Source organism: Cydia amplana, chromosome 5 (assembly GCF_948474715.1).
Source record: "Cydia amplana chromosome 5, ilCydAmpl1.1, whole genome shotgun sequence".
Lineage (NCBI taxonomy): Eukaryota > Metazoa > Arthropoda > Insecta > Lepidoptera > Tortricidae > Cydia > Cydia amplana.
This window is the reverse complement of record NC_086073.1, coordinates 17,898,495-17,913,279: the sequence shown is the minus strand read 5'-3', so window position 1 is coordinate 17,913,279 and position 14,785 is coordinate 17,898,495. Positions and strand designations below refer to the sequence as shown.

Below are 14,785 nucleotides of genomic sequence, written 5' to 3'. Positions count from 1 at the left end.
TGTGATAATTATCGTTATGGTATCCACGGTGTATTCTGTTTTATTTGATCCAAGACAAAACAATCATCTCCCGTGCTGTATCTGCTTGTTTTCTTATTGTTATTTCTATATTTTGCACCCCTTAATTCCAATACGTCTATAATACAACTTTATTGCGTCTCAATTGTGTCTACTGTGATTATTACTTAAAAATAAATATTTTGAAAATTGAACCATAACGTTAAAGCATGTACCTAGTAAAAATTCGAATGGAGATATTGTGTGGATTGGTTCCCGTTTGCAAAAATATTAAATTTGGTTAGTTTTTTCATTACATTGTTAGTAAAAGTATGTTAAAATTATTATGCTTTAGTTTTCTAGTATTGTAAATTGCAGATGTTAGAAGCACAAACAAATAATGATCGGACAATACTGGATTACATAAATGAAGATTGCTGGCGCACTGTACTGCAATATGTACCTGTTCGGGACATCATTCGGACGGAGAGCACCAGCCGGCAATGGCAGGGAATGGTTCTGCGGTACTTACAAGGTGAATTAATAATATTAAGGACTCTCTGGTCGTGCCATGGTCTTTGGATGCTCTTTGGTTAGATATATTTTACCCATGCACAAATTGTCATTAAGTGATGTACATCTTAATTGCCTAGCATTATTTCTTAGGAATATGCAATTTGTTGTACAATAAACAGAAAAGTCCTTCGAACCTTCAAGAAAAGAGTGTACTCCCATCTTAAATGCCAGCCACGCAGCATTTCGAACTGCTCGAGGGTGTACATAAGTGATGGTAATGGCTTACCATCAGGTGATTTGACTGCTTGTTTGGATCCTATATCATCAAAAAGGGTTTATGGATAAAATTGATCTTTTCAGGAATTCATATAAGTATATTAGATGACCATGATCAATCCAAGAAGACTAGTCCAAATGCTCGTGTTTTGAAACTTCCTCACTCTATGTATGAACTTGACTTCAAGTCATTTGATATGTGGATCAACAAACTTGGCCCATCAGTTGTGGCCACTTACTGCCACAATTTGGAAACTTTAATAAGAATTAGAGAAAACTGTCCTAATTTAGAAAGTCTGACGGTAAGTATTTATACAGTCGGTAAGTATTTATACAGTCGTTTCAATTAGATAATGTAATTATTTGTCAAAGTATTTAACAACCCCGGGTTTGATTCCTGGTACGGGCATTTATTTGTGTGACAAACTATGTAGGTATAAATATATAATATCGTCTATTACCTACCTACAATACAAACCTTAGGTACTGAGCTTACTATGTGTAACAAACAGCACCTTATGCCTTTTGTAATATGGTCTACAAACTGTCAGTCAGTTAACAGTGTGGGCGATGGTAAAATTGTACCAATTGTTGATTGTACAAATTGTTGGTTGTAATTGTATTGTGTACCTATTGTTGTTGTAAATGATATTGTATTGTTGGTTGTTCTTGTATCGTTGTTATATTTATTATTTTTACTGTACTTACATATTAATATAACATGGGTTATTATTGCAGCTTGAAAGCTTGCATAACCGTTGTAGCTGCTGTGGTTTATTAGAACGGTTCCCATACAATCTGAACATGGACTTCAAGTGCTTGCAAGGGCTGTACTTCTATTCATGTAATGTAAGTAATTCACTTTGATACCACTTAATTTAGGTGTTTAGTCCTGTACCACAAAATAGCTCTATTCACTATCTCTAGAAATAGTAAATAGTAGGTAGGTACTTCAGAAATGCTAAGAACTGCTCGGCATGTCTAACAATAAGTGTAAGGCCTGAGTGGACGCTCGAGTTGGGCGTGCAGCGGGGCGGGGCGTGCGGCGTGCATGTTAAACAAATGCAAACGTATAGGAGCGGCCTTAGTGCACGCTGCTCAAATCCCTTGGGAGCTCGACGCCACGTTGCACGCCCCGCCGAACGCTCCGCTTCGAGCGTCCACTCAGGCCTTACATTAAGATACCTTGCTATGCCTCGGCATTCCTTAGCACATCTTGGATCTTGGTATGCCTGTGAACGCCTCCGCATGCCTGAGGAAGCCTCGGCGGCGGCGGATAGTGGGCGCCGGGCCTGACAATCTGATGCAATCTAAATTACAAATATCAAGAAAAATAAGATCTAAAGAAAGATAATGGGGTGTATACGACGCCAGATTTATATTCAGTCACTAGTTTAAATAAATAAAAAAACATGAAAACCGTTTAGAAAAGTCGCGAGGTGATTTCTTTAATTTTTTACAGGTATCGGACCACTGTATTTCCCATTTTATAGCGGACAAAGCCTTAGAAGAATTAGAATTGCGCAATTGTCAGATAGTGAAAGGGGATTTTTTCAATACTATAGACTTGTCAAGCGTAAAATCCCTTGCCTTGGAAGACTGTGATGATATGGATTCCGAGCACTTGTTCTCTGCTGTCGAGCGCCTTGATGGGCTGAAGAAGTTGGTCCTTACCAATATGTCTGCCGATATATGCAAAGGAATACAAGCGGTTCTGGATAAGATGCCCAAATTGGAATATCTAGAAATACGTGACGAAAAGGACACGATGCCTTGCTATGATTATAAGCCTCTATCACGATTGACTTGTTTGAAGTACCTCCGGGTTCAGTATCAACTGCCTGATGAGGCCGCGGGAGCTATACTGCAGGACTGCAAGGATTTGAGAACCTTGGAGTTTTGGAACTGTGACGGTGTGTATAATTTTAGGCCTGTAATCCACACATAGTCTATGAATCCACATGTGGACAATAAATAATAGGTTTTTTTACAGCTCCAATGAGCGGAGATAGAAAATATTTAGGCTATCGGCCATGCAAAGTACCTTATTATTACCAATGTAAAAAATTCTTCGTGTTTCTTTAGCCTGAGGGCCTACCGCGAACCACGTTCGACGTGTTACCTCCCTGTCACACTTACGTACGAATTTACAAGTCCGACAGAGAGGCAACATTTCGAACGTGGTTCGCGGTAGGCGTTCAGGCTTCTATAGTGCGTCAAGCAAATCTTGTCAGTAGCAATGTACTGCAAATTAAAGTAGGGTAACACCATGTAACACTCAAAGAGCAGAATTGCGCTAAGAAAAGCAGCAATGTACATCGAACCAAAACGTGTTTATTTTTCCGCCCTTCATACGTCAGTTCGAGTGAATTATCATAACCTCAAATTTTAGTAATGTTTACCGTCAACGAGCATGATTGTATATTGTAGGCACCTTAGCTTTGCTTGAAGTCATGCATAATCTTGGTATTTAATGATTACAGCAGAAATTTCTCTTGAAATAGAAACGATTCAGAATGTAAACAATAAGATGATGGCTGTCATTCACGATCCACATTCCACAGATAACACACAGATGACACGCGATTTTGAAATTATTCGAACACAGTGTTGCTAACCCGCGATTTTTCAAATTTGCCGCCTTTCACTACTGACAAGATTTGGTTGATCCAGTATAAGTTATTCTAGTTCGTTGGTCGTAGATATGAGCGGGCGCTTCGTAACGGAGGCGCTGTGTCGCTGGGGCACGCGGCTCCGCTCGCTGTCGCTGATGGCGATGGCCTTTGAGGACGACGATTTGGTGGCCATCATCAGCGGCTGCCCCGAGCTCACGGTATAATTACCTACTGGGGCCCATTTATCGAATAGTATTAACTCTTAAATGCATGTTTTTTTATTTTTACCCGAAATTAATATACGTGTTACGTCATTGTTTGCTGATTATGGGAAAAATGGTAAAAAAATTATAACATCGATTTTCACTGCGAAATCAGTGTTAGAAGTTGCATAGGCTAAATCATATTTATGTAAATATATAATTTTCAGTAAGAGATAGGTATATGATAAATCCAACTATCATTAGAAAGGTACACTATTTGTGATACACCTATGATAAGAGTTTTTAAATATAAAATAATTACACACCCCAAAAAAAACATCCAAAATCACATACTAAAAATCTGAAAACGAATGTAATTTTTATAAATTAAAATATTGCATAAATTTATATAAAAAATCGGAAAACGGATTAATTTTACTATTGAAATAATATACAGGGTGATTCATGAGACGTGAGCAGGACTAATCCTGCACACTCAGTAACTGATAATTGATCGATCACCGTCGTATTTGGGTGAAACAACCACACTTTTTCATATTTTTTAACTTTTTGGTGAGGGCAAATTTAATTCTCTACAATCATGGTCACCCTACAAGACCTAATTAATAAACATAAAATCTCTTTAACCGTAATGACAGCATTTTGATTACGAAGAAAATAAACTGTCAAACTTGAGTGAGATACGAATTTTCAAAAGTAACCAGACCGTAATGACAGTGATGACATTCAATTTGACACAGAATATCGATAGTTTAGTATTCTAATTTTAGGGTGACCACGCATGTCGTAAATAAATTAATAACTTTTTTTTTCATCACGACTAGAAAATTAACGTTAACCTCACTAATACTGATACGAAACAGTTGCTTAAAATTTACAAAATGCGCAGTGTTAATCCTGCTCACGTCTCCTGAATCACGCTGTATAAATAGACATATATAGGTTTTTCTAATTATGTATAAAGTTAGATGTTTTTTGTGTAGGCTGCATCCTACACTGCATTTAAGGGTTAAACTAATATCGTTCGAGAAATGGGCCCCTGTTACTACTACAGTGGGCGTCCAGACGAGACAATTGATCAGAAATTAAACTGGCGTCAATCTTATCACAGTTATCATTTATATTATTTAGATTGATGGTGTCATTCGAGCGCTCGAAATAAAAAAAATGCCCCCATAGGTATAGTTTGTAGCTTTCTAATAGACCCCGAAGGCTAATACTATTGTCTATTGTTAAGAAAAACCGCTCGTGCCACGTGCCACAACCACCTGCATAAAAAATCGGTACTTCGGTTACTGAGTGCCGGCGAGTCGAACGCTACAGAACCAGTCTAAAATGTGTCATCGAGATGCGTAACAAAGGCGCGTTATCGGAGAGCGCACCAACACTGGTTTTTTGAGCGTTGGACTAGCCCGCGCTCAGGTGCCAAATAGAATAATTAGGACCCTTTTTTGCAGGTAAGTAGCACGTGCGGTTTTACTGAACAATAGACAATAGGATAAGCCTTCGGGCTCTACTAGAAAGCTACAAACTTATATACGGTTACTACGTATGGCACAATATGTATATTTTATTTTATTTTTTCTATTTTACACAATTTCTTGTTAAGTTTGTTTTTGTATATTGTAGCAAACAAACAGTTATATATGACACCGTAAGATTGTGAACCCGTTAGTTTATAATCTAACGTAGGTTAGGTTAGATTATAATCTCCCTACCGTCAGTTTATAATGTAACTAGCGAGATTAATAATATGACGAGTGTTTACAATTTTACGGTAACATATATATTGTGTAAACGAAACGAAACGTCGGAGGTAAATCTTAAAACTTAGATACGCGATTAAGTCCCGTTGTATAATTTAATAATGTGTAAAAATCGTGAAAGTTTAAATCAGTGTTATATATATTGTGTGTTTTGAAAGTGATTGTAAATCAACCAGGGATGTTACGGAGCTCCGTTTCCGTTAAGTCGGAACTTCCGTTTGGTATTACACATCCGTTTCTGTTCCGGTTCCGTTACTTTTGAAACGGAAGTTATATCGGATGTCAATGCTTAGCGCGGCAGCGGGACATGAGCGGTGTACATCGAAAACAAACAGGTTTATACCAGTCATTCGCTCATAGCCCCGCTTGCCACGTGCTGCAGTAATTAGATGTTCTGGTTTATCCGTGTTTTTGAATTTAAAGTACGTATTCGTATGTGTTGTGTTGTGTAATGTATACCTACTGATAGTACTGACTCAGGCTCCGATTCTGGTTCCGGTTCCGATTCCGTTTCTGGTTCCGATAAGCTAAATTTAAAACATCTGGTTCCGCTTTCGGTTCCGATAAAACCACATCCGTTACATCCCTGAAATCAACAGCGGCTGCTAGTGACGGGGTGCCGGTTGTCGCCGGGGCTGGCGGCGCGCGCGGCGGCGGCGCGGCGCGCGGCGCGGCGCGGGGTGCCGCTGCGGCTCGACCTCCAGGGCACGGGTTTGGCGGACCCAAAGGAATTGGTATGCAATCCCAACTAATTTATTATCAAAGAGAAATCTGTTAAGAGCCAACAGGAGTGGTCATTTCTCCATACAAACGTACTCGACTGTTTCCTCCGTGGGTTTTGAAGCTAGAGCAATGATTTTTTCAACACAGATTAATATTGTCAATATCTGTGTCGGACCGTTTTGCTTTTTTTGATATTTTTGTTTTTTAAGGCGCTAGAGCCCTTCAAAAATGGCCAAAATGGCCTAATTGACTATGCCGCAATGAGAGGCGTGCTATTCAAAACTGATATCAATTAGTCAAAAAAGCAAAACGGTCCGACACAGATAATGTCATTATCATTTAGATTTCCAAATTTGGTCACGATTGGTTAAGTTTTGGAGGAGGAAACAGTCGAGTACGAAACCTCGATTTTTGAGATTTTTACGCAGGATTTTTCGCCTTGTCCTTATCGCACTAGTTTTAGGAGCCGCTTCCGTTAGCGAGACGGGTATATTTACCTAAAATATTTAAATCTTAGCTCCTGTTGGCTCTTAACTCTAACTAAGAGGAAAGGGTAACGACCGCTGCTCTATTCAAACGTAGTTCTCATTTTCCTCTCTGGATATGGATGGACATTATGGAAAATATTTTTCACCACCTGGTACCATCTGGTAAAGACTCTCTTGATACTTCAAAAACTTGTGAGAAAGTTGTATTTTATACACAAGAGTGGCAAAGTAATAAGATACAAATTTTGAGTTGTTTTCTCGTGTTGGCTGGTGCAAATGACTTTGAAGTGATGATTTTGAATGATAAGTTCATATTTATTATGCAACGCGCAAGATTCCATTTTCGCACCACTCGCTACGCTTGTGGTTCAATTTTGGAATCTTTTGCTTGCTCTGATGTCAATATTAGCACGAGGAATTAAACAACAACTTTGCCCCCTTGTAAAACGATAACTATTTACATACATAATTTAAATAATATACGGAAATCAAACCCTAAGGCTGTAAAAAACGGGGTCAAATACATATATTAAGGAACTAGAACACAGTACTAATGGGTGACTCGGTGGGTTTTATTAAATTATTATTCTATTTATTTACAGAAAGAACTTTACGGGGATTATGAACCAATGAGACTGGAGTATGAAGAACTAATTATAATATTATAATATAATTATATATAATTATAGAAGATAAATGAACTTTGACCATAGAAAAGTTGTTAAGTGTTAAAATGCTAATTATTTTTTACGGTTCGAGATGTTATCACTTAGGTATCAGTATTAAAAAGACGTGAAATAATAATTTGATAAGATCACCTTAACATATTAGGGTATTAAGATGCGTAAAAAGATAATAAATTGCTCAAATACAACCACCGAATTAACGGATGGACAGGGAAACCCAGTGTGACAATTTTTGGATTATTTAAAAAAGAAAGTGAAGTATTAAAATGCTTTAATTGTTAAAGCCTTTGTTTTTATTTCTTAATACAATTATATCAAATCTATAGGCATTAACTTGTTCTAAACAAAGAGGTCTTTATTAATCAAAAAACCTTTTACACATTCATTGTATCAAGTTTGCCTAGTTGTCCTAAAGCTTTGGTTTCCCCCGAAAGCGGTGCCGTCATATAGCGGCCGTCTCTATACAAATACTACGACATCCATATTTAGCCGTATTATTTAGTATGGAGACGGCCGCTATATGACGGCACAGCTATCCTAGGAAAACGGGTCCTAAGAAAGAAGTAAAAAACCCGGCTTATACTTGACATCAATGTGTACAAAAAATTACAAAAAGCTTATATGAATACGAATCACAAATATCACAATCAAATTGCTATAACCTCGAGCCGCCCAGAGACCTATAAAAAGGTCTCCTGTTCCATTCTAATTTTAATCTTTGTTTTGACAAATCAAAATTGCATTTTTATTGGCAAGTTTTGACATCTAGGCGACTATAGTTCGTTTTTTTTTAGCATTAGAAAGAAGGTAAGCGATCTTGACATGTCTTTTAATTGAAAAACACTTTTTAAACATCAGTAACTATTAAATCAGAAGCAGCAGAAGAATATAAATGATCGTATTAGATTCATAATTGTTACATATTTGCCACTATTTATTTTTAAAGCGAGTTTTTCAATAAAAAGACACGTCAAGATTGTTTACCTTATTTATAAATTTTATAATGCTAAAAAAACGAACTATAGAGGATAATTGCAGGGTTTCATAAGACACTTTTAAGACTTGTTAAATTTTTAGTTCTCCTCCGGGGGAATAGGGACTATGAGAACATCGTCAGTCTGTAAGGAAAAATATTCATTAGTATAATTTTAAATAATAATTTTAATTTTATTTTTAAGCGCTGGTGGTCTAGCGGTAAGAGCGTGCGACTTGCAATCCGGAGGTCGCGGGTTCGAACCCCGGCTCGTACCAATGAGTTTTCGGAACGTATGTACGAAATATCATTTGATATTTACCAGTCGCTTTTCGGTGAAGGAAAACATCGTGAGGAAACCGGACTAATCCCAATACGGGCCTAGTTTACCCTCTGGGTTGGAAGGTCAGATGGCAGTCGCTTTCGTAAAAACTAGTGCCCACGCCAATTACTGGGATTAGTTGCCAAGCGGACCCCAGGCTCCCATGAGCCGTGGCAAAATGCCGGGACAACGCGAGGAAGATGATGAGTATAATTTTAAAAATAAGTTCTTTTATGGGGCCCACTGATTACTTGTCAGTAAGAACAAAATGTTGACAGTTCTGAACGACAGATCGTCCGGACTGATAATCAGTGGGCCCCCTTAGACGAAAGATACGGCAGGTACACGGCACTAAGTATACATCACAGTAGTCGTAGTGACCACTTTATGATCAAATATATGGTGACGGCGAAAGTGGTCAAATATATCGGAACACAGCTTTATTTCTATGGTAACAAAGTTATGTAACATAACTTATGTTGCTAAGATATATTTGGTCACTTTGGTTTATTTTGCTGCTTACTGTATACACACAATATAGGTTGAAGTACAAGGGCAAACTTATCCCTATAAGGGATCTCTTCCAGCTTTAAATACATACATAGACCATAACCATAAAGGATTAGGAATCTCCATCTACAAAAATGGTGTACCGTCGGACACAAGTAAAAACCACGGTCCTTGAATAATTGGGGCGTTTTTTTATAAATTTTATGAGGTTATTATCAAGTCGATAATTATCAGGCATAAAAAACACGATAATTATCAAGATCATAATCATAATCATTTAATCGCAATCCATGGTATTACAGGTGTTAACTTAGATTAGGTACAGCATGGACCCTACAAGGGCGTGGCAACATAATAATATTATACATAGGTATATAAGGGAAATTAAACTAATTAATTGTCCATAAACTCTTGCAGAGTGTATGGGCATTCGGTTAAAAGGTAAGTCTTGAGCTTATTTACAAAGTTATCATATTTATTTTCATTTTTTATGTACTGGGGGACCTGGTTATATATTCGAATGGACATCGAGTAAGGGCCTTTGTTGAAGAAATGTAGGTTAGCGGGAACTGCTTGTACAAGTTTATTGCGGATACGTAAGTTATGTAGTTGTGGTTTGGGATTTTGGGGTTTTACAAATAAGCTTTCGTGTTTTCGCACAAATTTACAGGTTTCCATGATGTATAAGGATGTAAGGGTGAGAATATTTAATTTCGTGAAATGTGGTCTACAACTTTCTTTATTACTTATCTTGGTTAGGACTCGTATACATAACTTATCATTGATAATTATCCTTTCGAACCCTGACCACGATCCTTACCTGACTAGCCTTCGACTCCACGTCGCGGCGATCGCAAAAATAACCGAATCTCTCATCCACTCTCTCATCTATATCCATCTGTATGTCCCACATCTTAACTGCCAGAAGACGGTAGTATTCGTCCTGCGTGAACGCACGTTCGTAAATGTAGGTTTCCACTTTGACCGCGTATGCCGCTTTGTCCTGAGCTCCCCCGAAATAGTTGAGGTAGTCCGTTGAGATTATTTTGAGTCTAAAAGATAGAGTTTATTCAAGTAGGCATATTACAATGCGCTTATGAACGTCAAATCTACACCGGCTCCAACTCTACACCTCTGCCTCGAGAAGATTTAAATCCCCCCTCAATTGGAGGAGGGTATCCCAATATGGGACCGGCAACAAACTCGGCGGGACACATCTTTTCAAAACATTACATCTTATAATTAACATGCATTACGAGTAAATAAGAGAAATACAATTTAAATTACTATAGAATTCATGTCTGTAAGGTTAAGGGCCATAACTCCATGGCCTGCATTAGAGGGTGCTTTGAATTTCATTTGACAATAGCCGGGTCCACACAGAGCGAGCGTACGCGCGAGGCAATTTCCTCGCGCGGCTAATGGCCAATGTAGACGCCTCGGCCGAGGCAAGGCGCGCGACCCTCGGCAGAGCCAGGCGTGGCTCACTCCGCGATTTACAACAATTTTGGTGTCTAGCCATAGTACTTGTCGCGCGCCGCTACGGAACGGACGCCTGCCCGCGCTTGCGCCACCTAGCGGTCATCTGTCGTAATAAACGGGTTTTGTTAGAGTGACTCTTCTGTACCTATAGTACTATTATTAATTCTGTGGCAGAGCGCGGTTCTCTATCGAGAATCTATTTCAACGTGTTACTTCAGCCACTGAAAGTGATATAAGTACTCGTATAGGTCATACTGAGCAACTTTTACTATGGGACCAAGCCCGAAAATGCGGTAAGAAAATTGACACTCCCATACAAGATATCAATATGAAAAAATTACGCTTCCGGCAGGACTTGAACCCGCATCCTCCGCAATCCGTGCGTTGCGCAAATCTTTCCATCCCTTCCTTTATGCATACACGCCATAAGGGTGGCGTATAGCGACATCTACCGAGAGACGATTACATCTTTTGACGGCAACAGAGTCTCAAGTTGCATTGAGAATTCACCAGTAACAATGTGCTAACCCATACACAAATCAATTTCCTGGACGAAATCGATGTCCTGGTAGGCTTCCGTAGCTCAATTGGTTAAGAGCAACGCACGGATTGCGGAGAATGCGGGTTCAAGTCCTGCCGGAAGCGTAACTATTTCAATTTTTTTCCTTTAATATAAAATTTGGAATATCGCTCGCACACGAAACTGCTTGTTAAAAAATTGATAACAATATGAGCCAGCCAAAATGTATGGGAAAGTCAATTTTGTTTCTGCGATTTCGGGGTTGGTCCCATAGTAAAAGTTGCTCAGTATTACCTATACAACGTGTACTCATCCCACTTTCAGTGGCTGATATAACTTTAATTGAAAAATGAAACTTACAGCAGATCCACAGCTTGATGCCTCTTATAATGTGACAAAGTTTCATTCAACGCAAATTTCTGCTTTATGCGAGAGCAGAATGACACCCGGCACGTGTCATCAGTGCACCTTTTGGCGTGGTAGCCGAAGAATTTGAAGAGAAACTTGCAGTGCACGCAGTTCGATCTTTGCTGGCATATAGCAAAATGGTCCTTTAAGGCCTGTAACAATATATATTGTTAGATTGTAGGCAATATTATAACATTTATAACTACAAGGAGAAAATATTATAAGTCGACATTCAGGCCATAGAGCCAGCACGTCAGGTGTCACGGTGTCAGAATGGTATAGACACAGTGTGTAAAAAGTAACAGAGGACCGACGCCTTTGATGTACGTAAATGCCGACGCCACACAAGAACACAGTAGGGTTGTCACAGACTTAATCTGCACAAAAATTACAAACATTTCAAATAAAACACGCTAGCCCTGTAAGTAGTACCTACCGAGTTACTAACAATGGCGATGTAAGCAGCTCGGGTGCTTCGACGCATGTCGACCTTCACAGAACATACCATTAGCCTTACCACGAGTTTGACACTGACATATTCACTAACGTATGCCAGTACAAGCGAGATGCATAAAAAGTAAGTTAAGCACACGCTGGCAAATAAATATGTCAGCGAACTCGTGGTAAGGGCGTGAATTGCTTTGTTAGTAGAACATTTGGAAAATGCAGGCTCAATGATGGATTGAACTCCATAAAAAAAATTGTGCCTTGTTCTACTGACCAAAGCTCGGAACGGGTTTTTTCTTCATACAAAAATTACCGGTATTATTACGTTCTTTTTCGTTCTTTGGTTTATTATTTCATTTTTAATGGGAAAATCTAATAATACGAAGTTGTTTACCTAAATACATGATTCAGTCCTGCGTAAAGAGCATAGAATAATTAAAAATATTGGGCAATTTTGGGTTTAAAAAAAAACCGGTTCCGAGCCCTGCTACTAACAAAGTTGGTTTCTATCCTTGTGTAGTGTATACTAGATATAGTTATGTACGTAGTTCATAGGATATATATAAGGACCATTTACTAATGTATTTAGGGCAGTAATAAATCATCATTCTAGCTGAACACTTGTTTGTACTCAGCTCCGAATCCTCACCTTACATGGCGATCCTGCCATATACGGTGTCGCGCGTGCGGTCAGTCACCGAGTGATATTGAGAGCTCAATTAATTACAATGTAAACATAGCTCAAGTGGACGATGAACAGAACAATTAAATAATGTAATGCTGTTTCTCACGGTTAAGTGGTTACGCTGTTGCTGATTCATAGTTTCATCATGGGAGCTACAAAATCAAAAGAAGAGGTTATCATCGCACAAACTGCGGCCGGAGGTGACAATAAGGCTTCTGCGGGCACCGACGAACTTCGATTCCACGCAAGTACCACTAATATTATCCTGGGCATAATGCTCGTCTTATTCGTCATTGGAGGAGGCTACGCCCTGTACAGAAGGTGTAAGAAAACCCACAAGAAATGGATGCGCCAGGAGGTCGCTCTAGCTGAGCTGCAGCGTGCTGCTCGTACGGCTCCTATAAGTGTTTGAGTGAAGTGTTAACGGATAACGTGTATCGTGTAGTGTGTGTATCGGATTTTCTTTTGTGATACAATTCAACGGACAGAGAAACAACTGTTGCTAAGTGATATAGTGAACAAAGTTTCATATGAAGAAAATTAAGGACAGTAATGTGACGCCAATGTAAGTTAAAACACGTAGGTATATTAAACTAGTAGTTATAATTTTGTGATGGCAGATGAATTATTGAAATGTTACGAAGAGTTAATCGTAATAAGAAAATATTTAGTTAAAAAAGGGAAATCAAGGTTTGAAGGTAACATAACAAAAAATCAACTGTCAAAAGTTAATGATATTATAGATAGGTGTAATAATTTTATCGCACAATTTTCCCTACTAAAGGACGTAAAATCAGGAGTTATTGAGGAGACCAACAAATTGTATGCTAATATTACTAGTTTGCATAACGAAATATTAGAGTTATGTTCAAAGTCTGAGGTGGAGGAAAGTACAAGTAGCGATAGCGAATACAGTGAATTCGACACCATGGAGTTCGATTTAAAGTCAGCGTGTAGTCTTATACCACTTATGGATGGTACTGAAGAAACAACAAAGAGATTAATAGATGCTGTTGATATGTATTCGGGTATGTTAAACGAGACAGGTAAAAAGTCGCTAATTACATTTGTGTTAAAAGGAAGGTTGTCTGAAAGTGCGAAATTACGTATGTCAGCTACTTATACAACCGTAGAGCAACTTATAAGGGATTTACGTAACTCGCTTTTACCTAAAAAGTCCTTTACAGCAATCCATTCCCGATTTCAAAATATAAGTCAGGGTTGGCGTAGTATAGATCAGTATGGATCCGAAATAGAGAAACTTTTTTCGGAGTTGACTATAACTCAGGCAGAAGGTAATTCGGCGAGTTATGATGTGCTAAAGCCGCTGAACGAAAAAATGTGCATTAAAAAGTTCACAGATGGTTTGAAGGATCCAAGGCTCAGCACCATCATTGCGGCGCGGAACTTCAGCAGCTTGAAGGATGCGATCCAGGCTGCGCAGGACGAAGATGTATCGAGGCCGACAACGTCCAGCCAATCGGAGGTCATGGGTATGTACCGCTCACAAAACTCTTTTAACAGGTACCACAGAGGCTTTGCTCACAGCTCGTACAGAGGTCATCGGCATCGTAATCAAAGGGGTCCGCGACAGTACTCCTATGGTCGATATCCTCAACCCCAACAAGGCAACTCGCGAGGAGGTGGCCGTGGATACAAGTCACGAGGCAGGCCGGCACGAGGGGGTTCGTATTTCGGGTCCCGTGCCCGAGGGGTCACCGCTCGTGGCAGCCTGCACGTGATACGGCACGCCGAGAATGGCTCGACCGGTCAACACCCGAGTGCACCAAATACGGAATCGCTGAATCATTTTTTTCGAGACTGATGTTATTTACACGTGTAGTGATTTAAATAGGGTAACCTTAAATATAGGGAAAACCGCTTACAACTGGCTATTGGATACGGGAGCATCTTTATGCGCGATAAAGTATGAAATCATACAAAATTGGGACATTCCGTTCCATAATAAGAGATTATGTGTCACAGGTATAGGCGGACAAGTAACATCTAACGGATATGTTATGTTAAAATTAAATTATAATGGCTGTGAATTCGAGCATTCATTTTTTGTTTTTGAGAATTTATCATGTAGCGCGGATGGTATTTTAGGACAAGATTTCTTTGCGAAGCATAAAGCCAATATTGAT

At 39.0% G+C, this 14,785-nt stretch overlaps 2 protein-coding genes across 2 annotated transcripts; one reads left to right on the top strand and one right to left on the bottom strand.

Moving 5' to 3' along the window:
• Window positions 1–240: 240 nt before the first annotated feature.
• On the top strand, window positions 241–6,146 carry LOC134648273 (uncharacterized). Its single transcript, XM_063502762.1, has 7 exons — window positions 241–297; window positions 376–532; window positions 874–1,091; window positions 1,528–1,638; window positions 2,252–2,702; window positions 3,492–3,622; window positions 5,994–6,146. The coding sequence occupies exons 2-7, from the start codon at window positions 376–378 to the stop codon at window positions 6,144–6,146; spliced, it is 1,221 nt and encodes a 406-aa protein (XP_063358832.1). The 5' UTR covers window positions 241–297.
• A 2,189-nt stretch (window positions 6,147–8,335) lies between these two features.
• Window positions 8,336–11,990, bottom strand: LOC134648272 (uncharacterized). Its single transcript, XM_063502761.1, has 4 exons — window positions 11,943–11,990; window positions 11,459–11,658; window positions 9,917–10,148; window positions 8,336–8,409 (listed from the first exon to the last, which is right to left on the bottom strand). Exons 1-4 carry the CDS (start codon window positions 11,988–11,990, stop codon window positions 8,365–8,367), a joined length of 525 nt encoding a protein of 174 aa, XP_063358831.1. The 3' UTR covers window positions 8,336–8,364.
• Window positions 11,991–14,785: the final 2,795 nt, after the last annotated feature.